We start from the raw sequence: 22,381 nt of genomic DNA, 5'->3' as shown, positions 1-22,381 counted from the left end.
CCACAGTTAGCCCCGGCGTGTACACACTGGTTATCGCATGTGCTCGGGTTGCAGCTACACAACTGGGCTGTTTGACGATCGTAGAGGGTTTAAAACTGGGGAGAAAACAAACTGCCAGTTTGACCAGAGGGGAACCAACCGCTCCTCAACGGTTATGGAAGACACTGCGGTCCCTGCGCTCCATTGATACTCACTCGTACTCGTACTGAGGGAAAATACTTCTACGGCTGTCATGAGCAAAATGGGAATATGAGCTCCAGCCTATCGGCAGAATTAGTTATATCGGCACTGAACTGAGTTTTGGGCGTGTTTTAAGTGTAAAGAGGCCTGGTATTGACCACCGATAGTAAACTGAACTTTTCCGAGACCCAAAGTTGTCAGGCAGCGCATCTTACACGCATGCGCATCCTTCTATCCAGCTCTAAATAAGAGTTAAAACAGAAACGAGGTGAGTTCCACATTTTTAAACAATACTGGCGTAAATACTCATTTATTGCCGTTAACAGTGGCGAATTTTGAAAAAGCGGCCTTCGTTTTGCTAATTAGCGTTAGTTCGCATTATTTCCACGCTGATTTAAAACGGCGAGAATAAATCGTTTTTTCAAGTTTCTATTGAAGAAATGAATCAAGCAACAATGTTGAAGCTCCTAACAGTAGCGCGGTGTTATTGCGAGTGTGTGTGATATTGTGCGAAATATTGGCGTTTTGCAAAATGCGTTTTCCTATTGTTATTAACCTGGAAACTTATTTATTACAGATTGTCCTTAGCTGGCTGCATCTAGTCACAATGCTACGGCTAGCTGTCTAGCAATCCTCCGTTCAGTTGAACGGAGTGGAGCTAGCTGACTGTTAGCTTCATGTCAGCGCTAGCTAGCAACCTGGGCTGACATTCCGTGACAAGGGGAAAGTGAAGAAAATAACCCGAGTGAAGGAAAACACCAAGTCAGGAAATTACACAGCAAGCACTTGCTTTTGTTCAACGCGTAGCGGCTTTACACGATCTGTTTAAATATGTAACTTGAGTAATTTACATAGTTTAAACGTGTTGGTGGCCTCTTCCTATGCTCCGCCATTTTGTATAAGACGAATGCTAATCATGGGCGCTCTTACATACACTTTATTTATGGATAGAATAAAACTGGGGTATTAAGTGCAAAGTCAGACTTAATCAAGATCCATTAGCTCGGGCTGTTGTTTACTTTTCACATGGTTATGACCACCATGCAAACAGAAAATATCACCTTAATACAGCGTTGAACATGCGTCAAGACTAAAACGTTATATCGTAATATTCGTCGGATTAAAACGCTTTTAAGTTTGGCCAGTCAGTGCAGAAAACAGTGTTCTCTTTAAAATTGATAAACAAATTACCCTCTCACTTGTTCATAACCAGGCAAACAGCCGGTTTTAAGAGATACTGTTAAAACAAGGAAAAGATGAACTTGTGTGGTTAACTTAAAGTTGAGGCATTTTTCCTCATGTTTGTAAATGATCCTGACGAAGATTCACGCTAATGGGACCGTTTGTGCACGTATTTCCCAGTTAGTTGACCAGCAAAACAATATTATTATTGACTGTGTTGTCTGAAATCGAAGTGCATGGTGTATCCTGCAAGCCAGCACACAGTCGCCATCTAGCGGTGATGTTGGACAATGCTGTTTACAAGTGCAGGTAGAAACTGCATTCTTCGTTGGGAGCACTTTGCAGGTAAAAACCATACAGGGGGGCTGCTTCACTGTGTTAATCAAGCACAGTCAACACAATAGAAGGAGAACATAATTGCTATAATTCAAGTCAGAGATGTGGACCGAAGCTTTTTATTCAACCTCTGTTATATTTTGAACATCTGTAACGTCAGTATGTGATAATGTCTTTGATGTGACTGTTATGATGTCTTTGCAGGGATATAAAGGAGGAGTGGGAATGACCGATACTCCACCCAGTGATGGCCCCTCCCAGGGAGCTGAGTTTGACATTATGGGTGCTTTGGACTGGAAGGATGGTATAGCCACGCTGCCAGGCAGTGACATCAGGGTACGAGAGATATTTGTGTTCCTGTCCAGGATACACATCCCTGTTTGTGTAAAAGTCTCTGATCACACACAGCTTCGTAAGAGCAGGGTTTCCTGTTTTATAGCAGAGGTGGGCGTACTCGCCTTAAATTAAAACCACCTCTGCTAACTTTCTGAAAAAATAATACATTTTTATTAAATAAAACATTAACCTTCAGGGGAAAAGAGAGAGAAAGAGCTATTTCACACTGAGTATGTTGTATATTTAATGAGTGTAACTATTATTTACATTTACATTCATCAGGATACAAGTTGAATCAGGATCGGGTTGGCGCACCACCTGGGCTCAACAATTTCCTGGGAGAAACCCTGATGAGCATTTCTGTTTTTTCCCTGTGTCTCTTTCAGTTCCGCATGACAGAGTTTGCGACTCTTGAGATTGTCACAGACCTAGAGGTCAAAGGGCAGGAGGCACAGCCTAACTGTAAGACCTTGGACCCAGCACAGTCACACACTCCCACCCCTCCACCAGAGGGCCAATCACAGACTGGCACGGCCACAGCTCCAGCCAATCAGAGTCAGCCAGGTTCGTCACAAGCTAAAGGTATGACAGCACGTGTTTAATCCTTACAACATTGTTATTGTAAAGAATAGCATTGTTTACATGTGTTGCACAGTGAACATTCTCATTTTCAGCCCTTCTTTCTGCCTTGTCCTCTAGCCCCCCGTCCTGTGCTTCTGTCTTTAGAGGAGGGCCCCAGTATGGAGGGCCCCAATGTGGAGGTTGGTCCCAGTGTTGAAGTTGGCTCTAGCGCACACATGGGCCCAAATGGGGAGCTGTCAAGGTGCCGGGCCTGTGGTGGCCCCGTTCCCCGGGATGCCCTCTTTCAGGGCAAATTCTGTAGCTCCATTTGTGCCCAGCCCTCCAGTGGCAGGTAAAAATCACACATCTGGTATTCTCTAACACTTCTTTGTTTTCCTTCAGATTATTTTGTTTTGTTGTACCATCACGAGACAAATCTTTCTTTTCTGCAGATCGTCTCCAGGGGAAGCAAGGGAGAGTCAAACAGTTGAGGGCGAGAGGCTGGGTAAACGTGTGCGCAAAAAGAGGAAGATCTATATGGATTCTGGTGATGAAGAGGAAGACAACCAAGAGGAACCAGAGGTAAGGAGCATACTCTTAGCATTTGTCTCCAGTGTTGTTCCCTTTCAGAGCTACAAGTGTTTAGCACGGTCTTGCTGTAATAACTAAGGTTTTGCAACAAAGTATCTTCTGGAATTTTTCTATTCTCATCGTTTCTCTCTTGTTCTTTAAGTTGAGAAAACAAGTTGATAGTTTTGATTATTAACACGTTCTTTCATTTCACCTTTTGTAGGAAAAAGCAAAGACTACCAAAGGCAGAAGAGGTGCCAAAATTGCCAAACTTGGTATGTTAGACTGCTGCCAGACACAGTGTTTCTAAAGCCCATAAAAATCTTTAAATGACTGACATGATTACCTAAATTTAAGAGTCTTAAATACAACTAATGATAACATTTTATGTCTTAAATTCAGTTTTGTAAGTCTTAGAAATGCTGTAAACTTCTTGCACATTGCCCTCTGATAAAGCAACTTATTTAAATTTTTTTAGAATGCATGAAAATGTGTCTTATTTTCTAATTGGCATTTGAATTGGCATCTTCAAATATCTTAACTCTAACTTATGAAACTTACAGGCACCCTGTGTCTGAGTTTATATTAATTGGGTATTAATTAGGTTCTATCAATATTATGGGCATGTTTTCACATATCCATGACATATAGATTAATAGATTTAAACATTTTTTTACTCCTAATTATCTAGTTGTATAAAGTTATATATCACGATTTAAGAAACAGCTGATCTGAATAAAATAAATCTCAAACTTGGGGAAGAGGCGTATCTGCATCTGTATGTTTCTCATGAATGGCATTTGATGGAGGTCCACATGCACCATCCACAGTACATAAAACCTGAGTATTTTTTATTTTTGCCCAACCCTCAGTGACTGCCCCACCCAATAAAAAACGGGCATGGAGCTGGCCTGCTTACTTGGAAGAGGAGAGGGCCATCGCTTCTCCTGTTAAACTATTCAAAGAGGTATTTTTTCCCTATATTCACTGGCCAATTTTCTATTTTTTTTTTTAAAGTATAACCAGATGGTTTTGTTTATTTGGTCTCAATAAAGCCAAATCATGACTGTGCTATGATGTGCATTTGTCTTGCAGCACCAGTCGTTTCCTCAAAGCAGGAACAGTTTTAAAGTGGGAATGAAGCTGGAGGGGTTGGACCCATCTCACCCATCTCTGTTCTGTGTACTCACTGTTGCAGAGGTACAGGTGCTAATAGTTGTTTGTGGTTTTGGTTCAGCAAAAGACCATATGTATCTTTATCCTTGTGCATAATTAAGAATTTCACTCATACATGCGCGCTGTCCCTTTCCCTCTCAGATCCAAGGCTATAGGGTGAGGCTACACTTTGATGGTTACCCAGAATGCTACGACTTCTGGGCCAACGCTGACTCATGGGATATAAAACCAGCTGGCTGGTGTGAGAAGAATGGACATAAGTTATTGTTGCCTAAAGGTAGACACACACACGCAAACTGACACGTCTATCCACGATTTTCCAAACAACCTTCCTCAGTAAGTTTGTCTTGTAGGTTGTAAGGATGGAGAGTTTAATTGGAGCATGTATGTGAAGAACTGCAGGGGTCAGCTGGCCCCAAAACACCTTTTCAAGAGCCTCAACACAGTGCGTACTAAGCACACGTAATCTGTATACTCAAAAGCAATCAGATTGTTCTTAAATTCAGGGTTTGTATGTGCTAAATGTGTATGTTTATGTTTTTTACTCTAGTCTGTGACTCCGTCTGGATTTAGAGCAGGGATGAAGCTGGAGGCGGTCGACAGGAAGAACCCATCGTTGATCTGTGTAGCAACCATTGCTGCTGTTGTTGACAACCGACTGCTCATTCATTTTGACAACTGGGATGACACATATGATTATTGGTAAGAGCCTGGTTTAAGACTGAAAAAACGGGTATAATCCCAAGATATTCCCCAGTCTGCTTAGTGGACTGCTGACAGTAGTTAAATGTCTGTACTGTAGTTATAGATAGGTATTGGAAATGAATGTGACGAAGTCTTGACAAGTTTGGAAATTGGACAAAAAGTCTGGAAAAGTTGGACAAACACACTGCACGTAACTACAGAATTTATGCAGCTGCAACACAATTGTCAAAAAGTCAAAAAATGTGTTTAATTTAATATTTGTTGGTAAACCCTATGTTGCTTTTGTGTGCCTGTTTACCTAGTAATTGTCTTTTGTCAAGGTGTGACGCTAGCAGTCCATACATCCATCCTGTGGGGTTCTGTGAAGAGGCTGAGCTAACTCTGACCACTCCAGCTGGTAAGACACAGACCAAGACACACGTGGGTCAGTATAAACTATTTCAATATACTGTAGGGACCAAATAATGCAGAATCTAATATCAGAAATAAATGCTTATAAAAAAATTAGATTCTGCTGATAAAATGATTGTTTACTTGTGGCATTGATGTATTTTTCTATAGAAAGTATTATATATATTTCTGGTATTTCTCAAATGTTACTACTATATGAAAGAATGACACCATTTTTTTTAAGTAAATATATTTAAGCTAATTTTAAGTTAAAGCTAAAATTAAGTACATAAATAGTGAAATGCATGACGCTGTTTGTTCCTGTGGATGTCCAGATTGTCACTAGTTTTTGATCCACAGGACGTGTCACAAGACTGAAGTGTCTGTGTTAATGTGTGGACTGTCTTCAGTGACTGATGGATCTAATGAGTCTTTATTCCCTCTCTTAGAATATAAGCAACCCAAGAGTTTCTCATGGGAGAAATACCTGGAAGTGACGGGCACACAGGCTGCTCCTGCTCGAGCTTTCAAACCTGTACGATTCTCACACACACACAAATATACAAGTACACAAAGATTTATGACATGTACAATAGTAGTCTAGATATAGTCATGTGATTTTTGTTCTGCTCTGTGTTTGCAGCGACCTCCACATGGCTTCCAGGTTGGGATGAAAGTGGAAGCTGTCGATAAGAGGAACCCCATGCTCATCCGTGTTGCAACTATAGCGGACACAGAGGACCACCGACTAAAGGTACAAGATGTCTGCTCGTCAAGATGTGTTTTGACTTGCTCTGTGCTCATCTTGGGTCTAATTTGCTGCCCCCCCCCTTTCTTATCTAGATTCATTTTGATGGCTGGAGTTCAGAGTATGACTACTGGGTGGAGACAGACTGCCCTGATCTGCACCCTGTAGGGTGGTGTCAGAAAACTGGACACCCACTGCAATACCCTAATGGTGAGACACACTCTTCCCATCTGTCCTGCCTGATATTCAGTGAGGTCAGTCAAGGTTTCTTAGGAAGATCCAAAATTGTAATTTCAACAGATGAGTCAGCACAGTTGGTCTCTGCCTTCATTTAACTTCTGGACGTGGTGGTGGGAGGAATCTATAATGAATTCAAAATGGAAATGGTCTTGCAGTTGTTTGCATAGTTTTATTAACACTCCCTTGTGTGTGTGTGTGTGTGTGTGTGTGTGTGTGTGTGTGTGTGTGTGTGTGTGTGTGTGTGTGTGTTTCAGGCTCCAGTGATTTGTTGACTGCCCCAGGACAAGGATGTCCTACCCCAGGATGCAACGGGGTTGGCCACATCAGAGGGCCTCGCTATGGGACCCACTACACGTTAGTAGCACATACTCAGTTTTGTGCTTCCACAGTCTCTTCGTTTTTTTGGTCGTTCTTTCTGTGTTTCTATTGTTTCTCAATCTTAGTGTCGTATGGCACATACATGATTATTTTCCAAATCTCTCTCACTTAATTCATAGAGAATGTATTTCTTTTATTTTCATATCCTACATATTCTGAATTAATTTTTTGTCTCAGTAAACTCTCGTTACTTTGCACTTACCCTTTGCTGTTATACTTTTTAATCTGCTTTTTATTAGTATATTCTAACCTGAATGCTGTTCAAAGCACTATCTATGAAAACCTAATTTTTTTAAATAATTAAGTTCTCCATCTTTGCTGTATCCTATCACTGTTGCTCAAACAGCACATTAATAGATTAATCTCGTCTCCTTTTGTTACCAATCTTTGGGGACTGTGTATGTACAGGAGGAGAAGCAAGAGTCTCAATGTTCTTAACTGTCATTTATACTTGTGTGGGCTGCCCACAGTGTGTGTGTGTGTGTGTGTGTGTGTGTGTGTGGTTGTTTTGAGTCTTTAAGGTGATTTTTCGCTGCTTTTCCTTCCTATTTGTTGTAAGCTGTTAAATTAAAAAGTGCATTTCTGTCTCATTCACGATTTGTTTTAGGCCTGGGTAAATTTGTGTGTCTTTGTGTGTGCAGCCAAGTGAGCTGTCCCTACTCTGAGATGAATCTGAACAAGGAGGGCTTGCTGCCAGATCGCCTCAGCGGTGAACGACCTCTCGCCCTCAGTGGACTTCATCCTCGTGGGCGACGCCCCGATCCTCACACAAACATTACGACACACATCTCCTCAACGCCAGACCAGACGGAAGGAGCTGAAGACTCCCAGAACAGGTTTGCTGCTGAACATGTACACAGAAACAGCATGAACACACTTTGAAAGCCACTATCATTCCCAGGAGAACTCCTACCAGTGTTTCGCATGCAACTCTATCTAGTGGTCTGAGAGCGGGTTATCTGTGTTGCTAGGAAACCGGTGACAGTGGAAGCTGAGCGTTCAGGACGCAACAGCCAACCGGAGCCACCGGGTGGAGCCAGTGAGCAGAGCCACAATGGAACAAGGCCCAAACGGTACTGTCATGAAACCATCACATCGAGCTGTGCTGCTGAAGTTCACTGCAGAAGATGTTCTCCTGTATTACAGAGCAACTTCTAACTTGTATGTTGTTTTCTTCAGGACTGCTCCAGTTCCCAAATACCTTAAAATGCACTACGTTAAAGAGGAGATTGGCGATAGTAAAGGTGCGTGTGAATGTAAAATGAGACAAGCATAAAGCATGTAAATCACCCCCTCACTCCCACTGACTCTTGACTCCCCTCCTCTTTCCTCAGCCTCTCCAGACGCCATCTCTCTCCAGCAGGCCCTCCACGAGTCTGTGTTTTCCCCCGGCATCTCTGCCTCCCCCCCCCACCGGGTGGCTCTCTGCTGGGACAAACACTGCCAGCTGCTGCCTGAGGTCCTGGGGCTGACTGCCAAGAGAGTGGCCACTTGGAGCGCTGAGGAGGTCAGACATGCTTACACACTCACACTGCGCCAACACATGAAAAGCAGACATACTCCTCATTCACTCATCCGACATGAAGGCATCTTGTTGTTCAGGGAAACTACATGAATATTCAAGGAGAGCTTTTCCGGTTGTCACGGTTAATTGGTGCTCTCTTTCTGCCTGTCAGGTTAACAACTGAGGTTCAATAAAGGCATAGAAGGCACTTTGATTAGTAGATAAACTTTTATTGATGGAAACATCCTGTGTTTGGTGGCCTGTCTGTAGCTTTTTGCTGTAAATTTGTTTCTCTTTGTTCATCAGGTGGCCAGTTTTGTCAAAGGACTCCCAGGATGTAAAGAACATGCTGCTACATTTAAAACAGAGGTAAGCAAACCAGGACTTCAGCCTACTGACAAACTCACCAAGTCTTGAGATTCAACTAATGATTACTTTAATTAATTATTAAGATTATTTTTTGAATGTTTGATGAATTGTTTGGTCTAAAATTGCTATAATTTACCAGAGCCCAGGATGACGTCTTCAAATTGCTTGTTTTGTAGGTGTGAGCCAGGTATCCATATTTTACGAGCAATTATTACATATTTTCTGTCATTCAGCAAATCAAGTAATTGTCTAATTGTTTCAGCCCCCACTTAAGGTTTGTGCTATAATGTCTAGTTAAAAGACTGACCGATATCAGTCTTTTAAAATATCAGTTTCTTTTGGAATATCAGACACGAGCGTCAGCTTTGCATACATTGTCATAAGACATCCCTGAAAAATTAGATTTTTTGCATCTCCTACAGTTAATGATACCAACGATTCATATGTCAAAATGTACAAAATTCTTTGTAGATATACAGTACCAACTTCATTAAAATTTCAGATTAATCAGCTGTAAATACTGTAAGCCCATTATGATGACATGAACAGTTTGAGTTACATAGTATTTGAGTTACATACTGATATTCATTAAAGCCCAAAATGCACATCATTCCATCTATAACTCAGCCACTTCATTAAGGTCAATGAGTTTCATATAATTATAGTTATCCAAAAATCATGCCAATCAGTGCGCACAGCAGTTACACGCAATTTCTTCAGGAAGTGCTTGTCAAGTTATGTATTTCCGCTGTCTCCTTGTGTAAAAAAATTAGTTATTGCAGGTTTAATGATGGTAAATATGGATCAGCAGCTTCAGTTAAAAAGGAGCTTCAGTTAAAAGTATCAGAATCTGTATTAGTCTGTAAAAAAAACTGATGTGGAGCAAAACTTTTTTCTTTTTAGCAAATAGATGGCGAGGCCTTCCTGCTGCTCACTCAAGCAGACATTGTCAAGATCCTGTCAATCAAGTTAGGGCCCGCCCTGAAGATCTACAACTCCATCCTCATGTTGAAGAACGCAGACGAAGAGTGAGGAATCACTCGCTCCTTACCGGTTCCCTCGGCTCCGGTTTCATCAACACTCAGCTAAAGACATTTGATAAAATCAGCCAGAACAGGTTTCATCTCTCGAGCTCTGCAACGGTGCAGCTACACGAGAGAAACAAGTGGAAGCCATCATCTCGAAACACGTCCATCTCTCCCTCCTCTCTCTATGAATGGACAGTATTGATCAACCTGAGGGAGACTTGTACATGATACCGTGAGGATTCCTCGACTTATATCGTCTTTGTTTTCTGAATCAAAAAAACAAACAAAACTACAGGCACCTTCAATGCTTCTAAACATTGTACAGTTTATGGATTTAGTGTCACAATTCTGTTGCATTTCCCATTTTATTTGAACTGTAATGGTGCTTAAGCTCAGAGCAGATGGAACAAGCGTCTTTGTGCTTTCTTGCTTTTTTTTTTTTTTTTTTTAAAGCTGCAAAATACAATCGAGAGGTTCTTGACACCCAGTGGAGCAGAAGCACTATGTAGTTCAGCCTTTCTCCTCTAGATGGAGAAAGTGGGTCACTCCACAGGCCCAAAGGCAAGAGAGTTTGTTTAAATTGGAGTTGGCTGAGGCTTAGATTAAATGGGGGGATGGTAAAAACTTTTCGTGTGTGTGTGTGCGCAAATGTGACTAAGTGTGTTTGAGAAATGAGGATGTAATTTCCCACCAGCCTGTGTGTGTGTGTGTGTGTGTGTGTGTTGCTTTTCTGGTCAGAGGATTGAGCAGGGCTAAGGGCTAAATGTTAAATCAAGGAAACTTGCAGTCTTTTAAGGTGGAACGAGTCAATGAACCAGCTCTGTTCATCTCTATCTGCTATTTTTTGGGCAACGGCACATGAATATGAATGTTTAAAACAGCTTTTAGTTGTTTTGTTTATTAATTATCTTGTTTGGTTTAAATAACCTCTGTCATTCATATTGTAAATAGTATACAGCTACAAAAGGACTGTCCTCGCTACAGTTTACTCCTGCTTGGTTATGCAAAGGCTTGGCATCTGTCTACAGCGGAGGACAATGTGACAGTGAACTGAAAAATACGAGCCTCAATTCATACATAGATTTTGAGAAGAAAAAAAAAAACCCAAATGTTGTCAGTGTCTTTGTAAATCAGCGTGTACTTCAGCAAGTTGGAATGTGTACATCAGCAACTGTTTATATGCAAACAGCTTTTATTTATGTATTCTAATTTAAGGGGTAATGGTATGCTGTTCTGGCTCCGAGGTGGCTGTGGTTGTTTGATGGAATGGGTGAAAATAAATGATGCACACTGCCTGCTGTCCTCATTTGACCTCAGTCATTTTACCACACATGCACGCACACACACACACACACACACACACACAGATAATCTAAAACTGTGGTCTTTATATGTACATTTTTGTATTTACTTATTTACAGTGGTGGAAAACACATGAACTCAAGTACTCTACTTAATACATTTTTGAAGTATGGTAGTTTGACAAAACAATCACAACTCAAGGTCCACCTACTAGCTTTCTCTGGAGCTTGTAGCTGTATCATGAACTTCAACAGCAGCTGGAGTTTCCTCAGTTTTTTCTTTTTTTGATGGATGATCTGTTGACATGAGCTCAGTAGCTGTTATAATTTAATTGACAGCACTTTCAGGACGTCTTGTCTGTGTTGTCTTAAAAGTTAAGCATCAAAGTGAGGTATGGAAAGTCAGTACATTTACTCAAATGCTGCACTTAACAATTTTGAGGTACTTGCAGTTTATTTGAGTATTTCCATTTTATGCAACTTTATACTTCTACTACTCTACAATTCAAAGGGAAGTATTGCACTTTTTACTCCACTACAGTTATTTGACAGGGTTACTAGTTACTTTTCAAATAAAGATTTTACCTAAAAATAAAATACAATGCATTGTTAAAGATTTAACCAGTTGTTCCCAACTTTTTTGGCTCGTGACCTGGTTGAGGTTTTCAGATATGAGTTATTAGCAGTTAGCAAAGAGTGATTTCTGCTCTCAACTACTACGATGGTTTCATTTAAATAACTTTGAGGTCTAAAGAAATAAAATGACCCAGTTTTTCACTTAAAAAAAGCAAAGATTAGAGAAAAAATAAAGACAAATTTAAGTAACAGAACTTTGTTAATTTTCTCCCAACCCCCCAGATATATGACCCTTTGGAGGGGCCCGCCCCCTGGGTTGGGAACCACGTAACTATATAAAGTAGCTAAAACTAGCTCGACCAGCTACATCAGTAAAATGCTCCTTACCCACTGATGCATCAGTATTAAAAATCTAATGTCATATAATTATATATCCTTCACAAGGGACATTGTACTGCAGAACGAGTACTTTGATACTTTAAGTACATTTTACTGATGATACTTCTGTAGTTTTACTTAAGTCAAATTTTGAATGCAGAATGACTATTTTTTAAAGTATTTAGAGGATCTGAATACTTCTTCCACCACTGGTAGTTTGAAAAAAAAAACACAATCCCAACTCAAGGTCAACTTACTGGCTTTTTCTAGAGCTTTCACCTGTATCACAGTCTTCATCAGCGGATGGAGTTTGCTCAGCTATCATGACGATTGATTCCATTCTCTTTCTGTACATTGTGACATGTTGGGGAATCCATCACAGTGGACATCAAGTCTGTGTTACTGTTAAAGTTACATTATTATTCACTACAGACTTTTCAAATCAATCTGCACCTAAAGTGCCCATCATGACCAAGACCACGATAAAATCTCCAAGGGTCGTTGGATACTGGATGACAATTTCCTTGCGTGCTTGTTCGTAGTCATTAATTTTACATTACTGTCAGTAGCTAAATCCACACCTATGTAGCGTATAATTGTTCTGCCTGGACTGAAGCTGCTGCAATTATCTAAAAATGATTCAGCAAACAAAAGATGACTATTCACTTTCACTCATTTTGTTTTATATCTTAAACCTTTAAAACAATACATATTGAATTTTTCACCTCAAAAATATCATGATGGAAAGTTAACATTGGATCAGTATAGCTATAACATCAGAGCACCTGGGCATATTGTCATATAGCTATGTAGTCGTATTGTTTGTTAAAATAATAGCTCTAAACATTAAAATGAGGCTGTTTCAAGTGTTGTGACCCACATTTCATGTAAAATTGAGCAAAAGTTGACATTTTTGAGATAGCATGTTGCAGCGTGATCGCGACCCTCAAACTTCAAACTGGCTTGCTGTGTGTTGCTAATACGTGACCCACATGCAAATAGGCAACACTCACCCACAAACTAGTATGCTGTGTGGGCCATAGCAGGCCTGCATGCAACACATCACAGCTCACCCTAAACACACCACTCGGTGGGTTGGCTACACCTGGCCTCTAAGCAACAAGCTGGATCATCCAAATGCTGGCTAGTGGTACAGTATATGGGCCGTATCTGTTGGCCCATTTGACACCTGTTACCATTGCCAGAAAATTAGCCAAAAGTGGCCCAGATCTGACCTACATGTGTATGCTATGTGGGCCAGGATGTAGTATAGATGAAAAAAATTAAAACTAACTTAATGAGCCCTGCAATGGACACAACTTAAAGGTTCTGTGTATAGATTTTGAACACTAATATATGTTATGTAAAGATATAGTGGAGTAATGGTGTCATGAGCAGAGAATGGCGTCTCTGAGCCTGTCAGTGGCAAAAACGAGCACTTTTAGTGGACGTACTTTGACGGGCACATTTGTCCCCAAGGATTACGTTTGTAGCCATTGCAGCCCGTTTCGTGGCTGCCTTTTCACATCTAACTCGGTGAATTAAGTATTTATTTCGAACAAACCAGAGTTGGTAATTGTTGGAACAGTGGAAAGACTAACAAAGACGGTTTTGGTGAGTTTTATTTTGTTTCTGTCCAGTCTGAATGAGTGTTTTGCAATGAGCTGCAATGTTTTTCTCAATGGAGTCTGGTGGGCGTTTGTTTTGGTCTGAGATGCTGGTGATCTAGTTTGACATTTAGTGGCAGTGAGTTTCCTTGTCAAAACCTGGCGCCTACATTACCCACAATGCAACTCCATCACCGACAGTTCAGTCAGAGATTTGGGTGTGTTATGCTAGTAGTGCCTAATGTAGCCTCGAGCTGCTAGCCTCAAGCAGAGATGAGGAGCGGACTACAGAGGTCTGGTAAGCACTTATTTCTAACTCCACACCTCCAGATTTTCTAACTTGTAGTCTTCAGCCCCACCTGACTCAAGTGACATCACTTGAGGCAATTTATCAGACTTCACACAGGTCCCTCTGTAGCCACTAAAGGCTTCTATAACTTTTTTTGTCACATATGCAGTAGTACACCCCAAGACCTGTAAACAGATTTGATGTGTAAAATCGGTGGAGTTCCCCTTTAAGCACAATTCAAGCATCTACTAATCGATTTTCATATCATACAGAATTGAATGGAAAAGAAAAATAGTCAAAAAAATCTAAAACTGTCAAATCATGTATTTGAAAATAGTCAGCGAAAATGTAAAGTGTTCAGGATTTGTAGTTAAGGGGATACAACTTGAAAACACACTAGTATGGTCCTTTCAGTAAAGGGTATAATAATAATTATAATATATATATTTTTGCACATTTTATGTATTTACTCTACATACAGGCGGCTGCTTCTTCACTAACTTCTCTGTTTTGCCTGCTGGTGATCACTAAGAATAACTGGGCTCACCGTGGGACTGGCCTGGACCAGCCACAGATTCCCACGACCCCTCCTCTACACACACTGAGAGAGACTAATCAAAACACAGGCTGCATAGACGCACAGAGCAGCGAGGAGACCCAGACAGGCAGAGCAGCTTTGCACCACTTTTAGTAAGACTGTTATTTACTATAAAAGCTTCATTTCAGGCTCTGCAGCGCCCGCTGTTGCGCCGCTGGCTCACACAGTAAAGCCAAGGATGAAAAACGTCTTAATCTGAGGAGGAATTAGGTGAAAGTGAGGATTTAACCGCGAATCAAAGTGGTGGAAAAGACACACGGGAGTGGGAGGAATAACGCAACTCATGGTTATTTATTTTGATAATGCCGAGGAGCCTGTTTCTGCTTCGGATTTACGTCCAAAACAAGGCAAGTACTCAATCTGATTTTATACTGACTGCGTTAAAGTAGCCGGACAGTGAACTGCAGTAAATTACTGTAGTCAGCAACAGTGCTGTCGAGCACCGTGAATTAAAGATGAATGCGTAAGAGCACTTATGAAACATGACTTGAAAGGCAATTGATCATCTTCGTTTGCGTCCTGTTGAATCACCCGCTGTGTTCACTTGCCTCAGGGGGGAATTATATCATGAGTTTAGTTTAGAGCAATTACCGTAGTAACATGACTATTTTCATGACTGCAGCGAGATTGTGAAGTGAAATCACAAGGTCCTGAAAGGGGTCAGTTGTTTTTACACCCATGATGATGAATGAGTGGTTCAATAACAGTTGAGTCCGGGTTCAGAGGGGCTGCTGCAGGGTAGAGTAGAGAGTGGCTCCAGAGACACTGGAGGAGCTGCAGAAGGGTTGGCATCTCATTAACTCGGCCACATGTCTTATTAAAGCAGCTGTTTCCTGTTGTGTGCAATGCAGAGTAAACTATCTTCTCTCCCTCTGATGCTCCATGCAACACTTTCTTGCTTAATTCTTGTATTTCTGCTCTTTGTCCTCTCTTCTGTGTCTTCTTGTCTTTGCTCAGTCTGAAGCCAGAGGATGACAGCAGCCAGTCCTGTCTGCAGCCCTGCCTCCTCCCACTCCACCCGGTCATCACCTGTTTGCCACTCAGCATGCCACAGACACCTGAGGAAAGGCAAAGCCTTCCAAACCAAACTGCAACTGCGTTCTGCCCCAGGCGTGTGGCTAATGCTGGGTGTAGCGGTGGTTTTGGTGGGGATGAGTGTTGCGGTGGCGGGCTACGTGTCTGCAGCACCAAAGCCCGCGGGCGGCCGAGGCAGCACCCACATTGAGAGGATGAAACTGGCTGGGCCCATGGTCATGGGAGTGGGCCTGTTCATTTTCATCTGCGCCGCCACGCTGCTGTATGAGAACCAGGACGAAGTCCTCAGACGAGAGACACCTGATGACCTTGAGGATCTGAAGGGAGGAAATGGCTGGGAGGATTCGCAGGAGCAGCCCAGCTTCAGCTGTCAGGAGCAGTGGGAGTGTAAAGATGGAGAGCAGGGATCCTGGGCCACTCCGGCCCACACACTCCCCCTCTCGAACCAGAACTGTGGTCCTTCTCTCCTTCTTTCTCCACCTCGCAGGAACAGACACAACATCAGCAGCAGACCATCACCACCGCTTTCATCAAATGCAGGAGGTAGAGATAAAGAGGAGGACAGGGAGGAGGAAGAGGAGGAGGAGATGGAGGGAAGATCAACCCTACTGGCCCAAGTTCTGCACCACCAGGAGCCAACTCCTCACCCTCCTTCCCCCTGCCTGTCCATCTCTAACTCCTCCGTCTGCTCAGACTCTTGCAACTCTAGTGAAATCAACTTCAACATACGGACAGGCTCTTCTCCGCCACATCAACACTGAACCCCCTACTGGTTCAACTTCTACTGTCTCATAAAATATGCATGATGAGATGCATTCGAACGCTTCACGTGCAGACACACACTAAAGACAAGACTATGCATTCCTCAATAAACAGATTAAATGTTTGTTGGTATGTTTTAGTGCCTCCGAGTGGCGCAGTGGCTCTTAGTCACTGTCTGTGAAGGGTGTTTTTGTGCTACATCGTTCTCTGACTCACCCACGTTTGAAAGATTGGAGCTATGCTGTTTGATGTCAACTCGCCATCTTGTCTTTCAACTCACCCATGCCCAAAACCCCTAAAGACACTGCTTGTTTGACCATATTTGGACGTGAGGAGGATAGCTGAAAACTTATTTGGGTGCCATACTGGGAGATAGACACACTCACACCCTCTCTCTCTCTCTCACACACACACACACACATCTTCCATGCAGAGGAACAGCGTCTACATTTCCTTGCTGGAGTGGTTTGGTTAAGAGATGAACCAGATTAGGTCTCAAATGAGTCTTTATCTAATCTCACACATACTGTAATCTACTCTTTATCTGAGGAAATTGTGTCTCAGTACAAACAAGAGAAGCACACAAGGCCACACTCCCCTCGCTCGACACCTACAGCCACGCTATAAATACCAGCTGGTTCTCTGTACACATGCAAGTGTGGACTCGGGTTTCAGTTTTTTACCGTAATTCAACCTTCTTTTTTTTTTTTAAATTCAGTGTCAGCTGCTCAGTTGTCTCCCTTTTCGCGAGTGTGGTGAGGCGAGATCTTTTCAATCAGAGGGTGGATAGAAAGAAAAGAGCAATGACTTTTAAAAAAAAGAAGCAAAATCTGGTGAGGCTGTTATAAGTTATTCCTGACGCTGCTTAACTGAGAAAAGCGGTCCTGTGAGTCGTGTAACTGAAGCCTCACTCTCCCACCATCCCGACCTTTCATCTCCTCTCTCTTCATCATCTGATTCCTACGCTTTATTCAAATACTCCATCCTCCATCTCAATCCTTGGCTTCTGCAAAACAGCGAAGTAGAGAAAATAGAGCAAAACAATGCAGAGTAAAATGTTGTCGGGACCAATTAAGCAAAAGCTTAGTTTGAACAGGCTAAGGGGTAAGGGGGTAGGATTTTAATTATCGCCAGCATTTTCTCCTCCAGCCTCTAATTACACAGGGGATCAGTCTGAAGGTTTTTATAGGTGCTTTAGGACTGTGGAGTATTTCCTTGTTGTTTGGGCCCATGCTGGGATACTGCCATCCAGATGACGACCGAGACTGAAGTGTACAGTAATTTGCAGCCACACATTTCACTCACTAAAAGCAGCACCCATCTCTCTCTCTCACACATATACACACACACTCAGTAGAGAGGGTTTTGTGTAGGTACAGTATGGTGTTTTAAGATGCTGGATGTATCTTTCAGTAGCAGGGATGAGTTGGGGAGATGTGTCTGAATCTTTCAACAAGCTGCAAGCAGCCTCCTTCGCACTTATCGCTCAGAAAAGCAGCTCTCGCCGCACTCTCACACATACATGATTCCTTCTGAGCGTCAGATCTCTGATGTGTTTACATTTAGAAGGAAAGATGCTGGATTGTAGAGCTGCAACTAAAGATTATTTTCATTACCGATTAATCTGCAGATTATTTTCTCAATTATTGTCAAATCTTTTTGTGTACACTCAGTCACTGGTTTATTAGGTACACCCAGCTAAAACTAATGTGGTCTTATAAAACAGACCCGAAATAAATCCTACCTTCTCAATGTTCAATTTTAGAGAGGTTTTGTGGTCATTTTGGAGGCCGCAGTTTGTAGTGCTGTTTAATTGTATTGTTATACTGACAGTCTATTATTTTGTCCACCCCATTTATATCAATGAGGGTAGGGTCTCTGTAATAATGCAGTACAGTTCAATAGCACCACAAGCTACATCCTCCAAAATATCACAAAGTTGTCAGAATGTAGTGAAAATATACTGAAAAATAAGTCTTTAATTCTTCCAACAGTCTAAAACTCAAAGATACTGAGTTTACTATCATATAAGACAAAAAAAGCAACATTTCAGAAGCTGAAACTAGCAAATGTGTGGTATTGTTGATTAAAAAATGACTCAAACAATTAATCAACTAACTGTTTCAGCTCTGCTAGTAGCAGGAATAATTGTGCTCCTGTTTCTTCATACACATGTTGCATATAGAGTTCGATTTACCAGGCGTTAATCCTGATGTTCAGAAATAGACTGTGAATTCAGATGTGAAATGTCTTTGAATCTGACACTAAACACACACATGCAGGCAGCACTGCAGCAACACAGAATAGAAGAAGTCTTTGAGGTTTCTCATGCGTACATCAGAATGTGTGTGTGTGTGTGTGTGTATGCGACAGTGTTGTTACATAATTCAGCGACACACATTTTTTGCTGCATTGAGAATATAACTGAATCGAATTCCCTCCTCTGAGAGATTAATGTGCGAGTGTGTGTTGATACATATCTGGGCAGACGGATGGGAGGCTGTAAGCTGCTTAAACCCTGCGCTGAGTCAGGACGCATGCTATTTCTCTGTTCCTTAAAAGAGAGAAGAGCTTTGATCAACATTTTCTGGTATAAAGGATGTGAGTGACTGAGGATCAACCAGCCTGAAGATGCCGGTTTAAAAAACTGTTTTTTTTAACTCAAAGACTTCACCTGTTACAGCAGGAAAAGGGATTCAGTTAAGACATCTCTGTAAAAAGTGGGAAGCATCAGCTGGATGGAGAAATGTTTTTTCCACCACCTTTGTCTACATCTTGTATTCAGTATTTCATCAAAACATAGGGACGAGTTACCAGCCTGGTTTTATATGTAACATTCACACTGTATCTTCTGTTAAAACAGCTAATAAACCAAATTACACTTTCTGACATTTAAGGAGACATGAAATCCTTCTGATTGCCAAACTCCACATCCCACCCCCTCTTCTCTCACAGACCTTACAATCCAGGTGAGGTTTGTAATTTGCAGCGTCCCCCTCTAAAACTTCCCTTGTTTGATCATCTGCAGCCTTTCAGCAGCTGTGATTGGTGAAGGACTGACAGGTGCATTACTGACTAATCCACTTTCAGCCCTGCTTCCGGTCTCCTCAGCAGTCTGCATGATGCAGTCAATGGAAGAAGTATCCCGGTCAAAATGAAAGGACTAATATTCTGTGTTTTTGCCATCATGATGCTCACACCTGCTCAAGGTAAGATGACATAGTACCTGAGTGTAGACCAAACAGCGTCTTCTGTTGTACAACATTGCTGCTACTAAAGCTTTTATGTTTTACCCCTAAAGACCAACAACTAGGCATAAAAATCTTAATCATTTCTGGTTGATAGTTCATATTCATGAGCAACAGATTCTTACTGGTTATTACATTTATGTATATATAATTAACAGCCCACTTGATTTGTGAAATATTAGACTGCAGTCTAATACAACAGCCCAGCAATAAATTAGGGCTGCAATTAATGATTATTTTCATTCAGATTATTTTCTTGATTAATCTATTAATTGTTTGGCCTATAAAACATCAGAAAATAGTGAAAAATGTCCATCCCAGTTTCCCAGAGTCCAAAGTGACAGCTTCTAATGTCTAGTTTTGTCTAAAACCCAAAAATATTTACTATAATGTAAGACAAGGAAAAGCAGCAAATCTCCATGTTTGAGAAGCTGGAACCATCACATTTTTGCTTGAAAAAGAGATTAATCGATTATCAGAATAATATGTATCAGCATTTTCTGTCTATCCAAAAATCCAGTTTATTAGGTACATTTAGCCAGTGCAGGCTAATAAAAATGTCCTGCAATAAATCCCACCTGAAGGTACCTGAATCCTACCTGAAGGTTATAATCTTCAGTTTTTGTTGAAACTTTTTTAAAAGAGGTATTAATTCAATGGTATGGTCATTTTGGAGGCTGCAGTTTAATCTACCCTTATTGTGGGGTGAAGAAAATATTAGAAACACAGTTGAACAACACCACAAACTACATTCTCCAAAATGTCGAATCATCACCTTTCTAAAACAAATACTGAACATGATAAACCTCATGAGGGAGGGATTTATTTCATGACTGTTGCATTAGACTGCACGGGCGAGGTGTACCTAATAAATTAGCAACTGATTATAGATTTAATAAGTCTGTACTCTCCTAACCCCACCTCAATACTCTTTAGCATGCAAGTTTACCTGAGCTAGCACTAGCTAACAAGATGAGAGGGGATAAGGATTGTGAGTCTCCCTGAAACTCATCTTATGGCCCAGAGAAGGAGATTAGTCCTTTTCCAGCAGCAGCCTATAGCAGCACTGAAGCCAGCCATTTGGCAACTGCATGTACTCTGACAATGAACTCCAAATCTTAATCTCAAACAGAGACGCTGTTACATCCAAAACTGCCTGGATAATCACATGTTTTTGTATCCAAATATGCTGTCTGTACAGTTATTTGAATAGAAAATGGCAAAGTTAATATGAGCTTAAAATGGAGACTTTAACTTTAAAGGGATTTTCAGCCACATTTGATGAACAGTTAGAAAACTTTTTGTTCTGTTGCCAATAAATTACAAATTTTAGGAAAAAGCCTCTTTGCATTTCAAGAGCTAATGTGTGGCACTAGTTGTATTATTTTGAGGGATTGTAAAGTACAGTGTGGTAGGAATAACTAAGGGTTCGTCCCACTCCTGCCAACTCTTTCAATTAATTCCAGTATCTGTATGGTTAATAAAAACACGATGCAGCCCGAAGACTTGGAGCACTCCCTGAATAACACAAGTCATCCACTCAAAGAAACAAATTCCAGACTGCTGGAGAATAAACAAAATATTTCTGAGATGCTTAAGTGTTCGGCAGAATGTGGCTCATCAGTTTGGCTTGATGTCCTTCAACAGCGCTCCAGTGCTTCACACATTCAGCACCCCCTGAGTAATAAATGTGTCCAACAAGCTATTACATAAATGCCTCAAAATCTGGATAATCCAAATAATTTCATCCATTTACCTCTGTTCTTAACTTTATATATATATATATAATTACATATACATTTTCAATAACAATAACTAATTCAATAACCTTTTTTTCCCAATTATCTTGTTGTTAGACACTGTCTCCTTTGGCAACAAACTTCATGCCAGAAAAGCTTTATTGTATCAAACTGTCCTATTTCTGTGGTGTTCCTTGAGCTTAGGTGAGGAGGAGGAGCAGCTGGAGCAACTCATGGAGTCAGTGGGATTTGAGGAAGAAGAGGTGTTCCAGGAGTGTTTCCGTTGTGACCTGGGCTTCTGGGATGCCTGCTATACCACCAAAACCAACTGCAGCCTCGGGGAGCGCTGCTACACGGGCCGAGGGAAGGCAGGTGTGTTGGATAAGACTGTATTTTTAGTCTGTGTTTGTTTATTAATGAATATCTATGCATTAGAAAGGTTACCGGGGTAAACTTATTCAATGTATTTTAGTTTAATTTATTAGAGGTGTTATACTGAATACCATCGTCTTGTCTCCCCAGCTGATACTCTAGACATTAAGACTTTGGGTTGCGTGAAGGCAGGGGAGTGCGGCGTGGAGACCACGGTGGAGCTTTTCTCCAACAAAACCATCTTTGTCATGACCAAACACTGCTGCGACACTCCCTTCTGCAACTCGGCGTACAAACTTCCAGTCACCACATTTTTGTATCTCACTGTGGCTGTTCTAACTACCTGGCACCTCACTGAAGCCTCAGCGGGAGTACAATAAACAACCTGCATTTATTTATGTTTCGACAAAAACGTGAAGTTTGAAGTGATGCTGAAAGGACTTCAACCATATGGTGAAGACAAATCACCAGCTTTACAGAACTTTTGTACTGTCCAATAGACTGCTGAATTAGAAAACACCACTTAGATAATTATGGCATAAACATATTAATTTTGAAAGACTTTAATCCAACCAATCTGTCAACTTTATGGTATTTCAACTGAAAAAAAACCAAGAAAAAATCAAGCTGCTTTTTTTCCCTTTGCTACAAAATAAACCTTTTCAACACTTGCAGTATAATACATGTTTCAGTCATACTGTAACAGAATTATTGTCATGTATTCAGATAAATATATCCTGTCTACAGGTGGAACATCAATAAGTCTTCTCTCT

At 41.2% G+C, this 22,381-nt stretch overlaps 2 protein-coding genes across 10 annotated transcripts; both read left to right on the top strand.

Moving 5' to 3' along the window:
• Positions 1 to 134: 134 nt before the first annotated feature.
• l3mbtl1b (L3MBTL histone methyl-lysine binding protein 1b) lies at positions 135 to 10,996 on the top strand. Of its 8 annotated transcripts, none has more exons than XM_044208085.1 (22): positions 135 to 448; positions 1,903 to 2,034; positions 2,421 to 2,616; positions 2,761 to 2,947; positions 3,048 to 3,177; positions 3,389 to 3,440; positions 4,038 to 4,132; positions 4,261 to 4,365; positions 4,483 to 4,618; positions 4,695 to 4,786; positions 4,892 to 5,043; positions 5,367 to 5,443; positions 5,886 to 5,971; positions 6,080 to 6,190; positions 6,280 to 6,394; positions 6,679 to 6,778; positions 7,444 to 7,638; positions 7,774 to 7,875; positions 7,982 to 8,046; positions 8,137 to 8,309; positions 8,613 to 8,675; positions 9,579 to 10,996. In XM_044208085.1, the coding sequence occupies exons 2-22, from the start codon at positions 1,924 to 1,926 to the stop codon at positions 9,705 to 9,707; spliced, it is 2,472 nt and encodes an 823-aa protein (XP_044064020.1). In that variant the 5' UTR covers positions 135 to 448; positions 1,903 to 1,923; the 3' UTR covers positions 9,708 to 10,996. The 8 variants fall into 8 exon arrangements, with proteins under 8 accessions (XP_044064020.1, XP_044064018.1, XP_044064019.1 ...); XM_044208083.1 differs by having other exon boundaries at positions 4,261 to 4,371; positions 5,367 to 5,470; XM_044208084.1 differs by having other exon boundaries at positions 2,734 to 2,947.
• A 3,372-nt stretch (positions 10,997 to 14,368) lies between these two features.
• LOC122881888 lies at positions 14,369 to 19,145 on the top strand. 2 transcript variants are annotated; one of them, XM_044208614.1, is made up of 2 exons: positions 14,369 to 14,544; positions 15,410 to 19,145. In XM_044208614.1, the coding sequence occupies exon 2, from the start codon at positions 15,424 to 15,426 to the stop codon at positions 16,246 to 16,248; it is 825 nt and encodes a 274-aa protein (XP_044064549.1). In that variant the 5' UTR covers positions 14,369 to 14,544; positions 15,410 to 15,423; the 3' UTR covers positions 16,249 to 19,145. The 2 variants fall into 2 exon arrangements, with proteins under 2 accessions (XP_044064549.1, XP_044064548.1); XM_044208613.1 differs by having other exon boundaries at positions 14,372 to 14,799.
• The last annotated feature ends 3,236 nt before the right edge of the window (positions 19,146 to 22,381 follow it).

This window comes from Siniperca chuatsi, linkage group LG9 (genome assembly GCF_020085105.1).
Source record: "Siniperca chuatsi isolate FFG_IHB_CAS linkage group LG9, ASM2008510v1, whole genome shotgun sequence".
NCBI classification, from domain to species: Eukaryota; Metazoa; Chordata; class Actinopteri; order Centrarchiformes; family Sinipercidae; genus Siniperca; species Siniperca chuatsi.
Note: the sequence above shows the minus strand (reverse complement) of the source record. Positions and strands in the feature narration are given on the sequence as shown.

Excerpts from the sequence above, each read along its gene's own strand:
- l3mbtl1b (XM_044208079.1), top strand. The coding sequence starts at position 1,924 with ATGACCGATACTCCACCCAGTGATGGCCCCTCCCAGGGAGCTGAGTTT. Across the intron at positions 2,948-3,047 it reads GCCCAGCCCTCCAGTGGCAG|ATCGTCTCCAGGGGAAGCAA; the intron begins GTAAAAATCACA and ends TCTTTTCTGCAG. Across the intron at positions 3,178-3,388 it reads ACAACCAAGAGGAACCAGAG|GAAAAAGCAAAGACTACCAA; the intron begins GTAAGGAGCATA and ends CACCTTTTGTAG.
- LOC122881888 (XM_044208614.1), top strand. The coding sequence starts at position 15,424 with ATGACAGCAGCCAGTCCTGTCTGCAGCCCTGCCTCCTCCCACTCCACC.